The sequence below is a fragment of the Morus notabilis genome, unplaced genomic scaffold (genome assembly GCF_000414095.1).
Source record: "Morus notabilis unplaced genomic scaffold, ASM41409v2 Scaffold1150, whole genome shotgun sequence".
NCBI classification, from domain to species: Eukaryota; Viridiplantae; Streptophyta; class Magnoliopsida; order Rosales; family Moraceae; genus Morus; species Morus notabilis.
In genome coordinates, this window is record NW_010364132.1 from 1 (window position 1) to 4,382 (window position 4,382).

General features: G+C 35.7%; 1 protein-coding gene across 1 annotated transcript; it reads left to right on the forward strand.

Moving 5' to 3' along the window:
* The first annotated feature begins 2,657 nt into the window (after nucleotides 1-2,657).
* LOC21385396 (nicotianamine synthase) lies at nucleotides 2,658-3,808 on the forward strand. Its single transcript, XM_010105794.2, has one exon. It carries the CDS (start codon nucleotides 2,741-2,743, stop codon nucleotides 3,788-3,790), a length of 1,050 nt encoding a protein of 349 aa, XP_010104096.1. The 5' UTR covers nucleotides 2,658-2,740; the 3' UTR covers nucleotides 3,791-3,808.
* Nucleotides 3,809-4,382: the final 574 nt, after the last annotated feature.

Here is a 4,382-nt window from a genome sequence, read left to right on the forward strand (position 1 = left end):
ATATATATATATATATATATAGTGTGTGTGTGTGTGTGTGTAGATATTCTTTTTTTTTTTTCTCTCTCGCTCAATTATTTATGGGCAAGTTTGTATGTGTCTACAAGTAATTGGTCATGTGTACCGATTATATGCTTTGAGGTGAAAATCAGAATTTAATGTGTGTATCAAAGCATTAAGTACTAAGAATCTCCTACCGATTTAAAATGCGGCATTGTTTTCTTAAATAGGTTGTTAAGGCTTCTGTTCCTGTCCTTTCTTAATGTTTTAATACACAACATTCAAAATCCAAATTCATCTTCGTACAAACATATATAATTTTCTCCATCGGTCCCTGTCTAACGTGTTTATATTACTCTGACCAAGCTTTCTCTATTTTTCTTTCTAATCAATACAATAAGATAATTTAATTTACCGTCCTTTTGTCTCACTGATGCTTTTAATCAAATATAGAGATGTGAATTGAGCCGGAGACTCGGGCTGCTGAATGATCACTAAAGCACGACACGGAGAATTTTGAGATATGACATGAGTTTATCTTGGACAATTCCGAGCATGACACAAGGTGTAGGTCAAGCCATGTTCATTTTTTGGGCTAGCATGACACAATTTTGAGCTAACATGAGGCCAACACAATGAGTATGCATGATTTTTAGATTCAGAAAATAGTCATAATGTATTTGCATGTTGACGTTTTATAAAATTTGCAATGTATAAAAGAAAAGATAAGTAATTCTAAAAAAATAATATTGCTAAACATCGTTGATTTCATAACAAACTCAAAACTTAGCATTTGAAAAAAAAAGAAGAAGTTATATATAAAAAAAAAAGGACTTAAGGGTATGATGGGTCCTGCTATGACAAGCGCAGGTGCGACACAACATGCGTGCGACATGTCTATGCTCATGGGCAGGTCTGGACCCAAAATTTTTTAACGTCTTGAACGGTCATGACTCGTGAGCATAAACACAAAGTTTTAGTAAGCTGAACCCAACATAGAATAACATGTTTTTAAATAATTACGGACCAAATTGACACAAACACCATTCTATTTGAAAATGTAGTTAATTATTGACAAATGGAGTTCCAATATATACGACTTTTTAATAACAAATAGACATGCACGCCAAATTAATCACTCATGAACTTATTCAGGTCATCATAGTGCCTTACATCCCCAAGTGGCACACAATATAACAATATTAAAAAAAAGGACATGTACTGTTAAGTATGTCAGATATTCATGGTACTTTAGATATGAGGAGGAAATGGCATCATTTTTCGACATCCTTGCATCACCCTAGTGCTGTTTCTGCAACTAATAACTGCTTTTTAAGTTTCACCTTTATGATCATAACTAACAAGAAGGTAATGTGTGATAGATAGGGATAATGGTATAGTCAGTCGTGTAATTCTAGAACGAGCTATATGCCTCGTAATTTGGGATGATTGGCATATCCCAACTCCCAAAGACAATCATATTTCATTATGGCCAATTGAGTTCAGGACCAAACTGCCTTATGTATATATAGATGTAGTATGTATATAATTGCTTCTGTGGTTTCTGCATATATATTTATGTGTGTGTATATATATAGGACTGTTTTACGGAAAACATTGCCTGGGACAATCACAATGGATCATCATTCTTTTATTATCTGGATCCTACTGTGAGACTTGCACTGGTAAACGGAACAAATGCACGTATTAGGTAATTCTTAACCTATTAAAATTAAGAATGACAATATGACACAAAGTGTTGACATCTTCCGTATGAAAATAAATCCTACTAAACTATTAAAGTGTGCGTAAAACGTAACTATTAAAAATTCATATATATTATATATCAGTACGGCTGGTATGAAGAGATATTTTATCTGTAAGACTTTATTTTAAAGCATTAGATATTGTATGTATTCAAACAGTTTATATATTTTTTTAATTTGATGAGATATAATATTAAAAAGATTGCACTATTAGTAACGATACTCTGCAATAGAAAGCTCCGAAAGGAAAAAAAAATGTTTTGGGAATTCAACTCCCAAATTCCACAAGTTTATATGCAAAGTGCAAACTATAAACTAGCTAGTAGCAAATGAAATGTTTTAATTTACCAGTTTGACAATTTGGAATACCAATTAATTCATACACTTGTTGATATTATAACAACTTTTCTTTGCTGATATTATAGCAATTTATTATCAAAAAAGATATTACAACAATTGGTCAGGAGGATTGAATTACTATATACGTTGCGCCCCAAAAAATTTAAAAAATTATGATTGTGATATGTAATTATTGAATTAAGATATGCTTTTTTTTATTTTTCTATCTCAGTAATTATCACTCTAAATATAATACTTATAAATTGCATAAATATTTTTAGTATTATATTCTTACTTATTTAGTTAGATTCTTAAATTAAATAATATGATAAATAATTAATATAAAAACGGCCGCCAAAACAAAAAATCAAAAAGAGAAAATAAGAACAACAATATGCTCATGATCACTATTCGCCTACTATCGTCAATGGTGGCCATAGGCCCCACTCTATATTGCAATGAACGAACACTTGGCCGAGGATAGGGTCCCACAAGTGCCCTTAAATAATGACCTCTCCAAAGGGCACTCATCACACACAAACTCCCCCCCTCTCTCTCTCTCTATAGATTATTACTATAGGTTTGAAATCTTGACTCTCTCTCTCTCTCTCCTTCAATATCCTCATAGTGTCGACATGTTTTGCCAGGACCAAGAGCCGTTGATAACCAAAGTTTGCCAGCTATACGACCAAATCTCGAGGCTCTCCAGCCTCAAGCCCTCCAAAGATGTCGACACTCTCTTCACACAGCTCGTCCTCACGTGCATACCCCCCAACCCAATTGACGTCAACAAGCTTTGCAAGCCAATCCAAAACATCCGCTCCAATCTCATTAGGCTTTGCGGTGAGGCTGAGGGCCATTTGGAGTCCCACTTTTCCACCCTTTTAGCCTCTTACCAAAACCCACTTCAAAACCTCAACATTTTCCCTTATTACTCCAATTACCTCAAACTTAGCCAACTAGAATACAACATCCTTAGCCAACACTTGACCAAAACCAATATTGACGACTCAAAAACGGCACTAAAAATTGCCTTTATTGGTTCCGGTCCCCTTCCTCTCACCTCGATTGTCCTCGCCTCGAACCACCTCAAAACGGCGTCGTTTCACAACTACGACATTGACCCCCTCGCCAACTCCAAGGCCGAGGCCTTGGTCTCCTCCGACCCTGACCTCTCCAACAGAATGTTCTTCCACACTACTGACATCATGGACGTAACGACTGAGCTCGAGGAATACGACGTCGTTTTCCTCGCCGCTCTCGTTGGGATGGACAAGGAGGAGAAGGTCCGAGTCATTCGCCACGTGGCCAAGCACATGGCTCCTGGGAATCTCTTGATGCTGAGAAGCGCACATGGGGCTAGGGCTTTTCTCTACCCTGTCGTTGACCCTTGTACGGATCTAAAAGGCTTTGACGTTCTCTCCGTTTATCACCCCACTGATGAAGTGATCAACTCTGTCGTTATAGCGCGTAAGTATTTGTACGATGATGATCATGATCCGATCGTGCTGCCGATGCAATCGTTGACGGTTGAGAAGAAGCAGGGGATTATTAATGGTACCGGTACTGTTAGTGGACAAATTGTGCTTCCTAGTAAGTGCTTTCATGAGATTGAGGCTTTCAGTCCTCTTAACATCCACGGCAAGTACATGGTTGAAGAACTGGCCTTTGAGGAGCAACTTTAATTCATCCATCCAGTCCATCGGGTGATATATATATATATATATATATATATCTTTATATTTATATGGTTTTCATGATATATATATATATATATATATATATCATGACCATATATATGATGATGCTAGTGGCTAGGTCTGCATAATTGGGCATGGATTTGTTTGCCTGCTTTTAGTATTTTGAATTTTCTATATATATATATGTGTGTGTGTGTGTGTGTGTGTGTGTGTTCAATGTCGTGCACGTCTAACATATCATATATATGTTTACTTCTACCTGTAGTATATATTTCTCCATTTTCTTACAAAATGGTGTCATGTGATCTGCTTAAAGTATCTTATAATAACATGGAAATTGAATTCTCATCATTGCTTGTTGCGCTTATATATGCTTTTTTTTTTTTTTTTTTGAAAATAAGCAAGATGCGTGTTTATTAGATCTTGGCTATTTTGTATACTTCAAGAATTGAACTAGGGAATTATTTACTAGACCCAGACGACAATTGAGTCATATCTTTTCCACTATCTGTCTATGTTAAATTGTAAAAATCCCGTCAATTTAGTGTTGCATGCATTAATGCTTGCAAGTATTGAT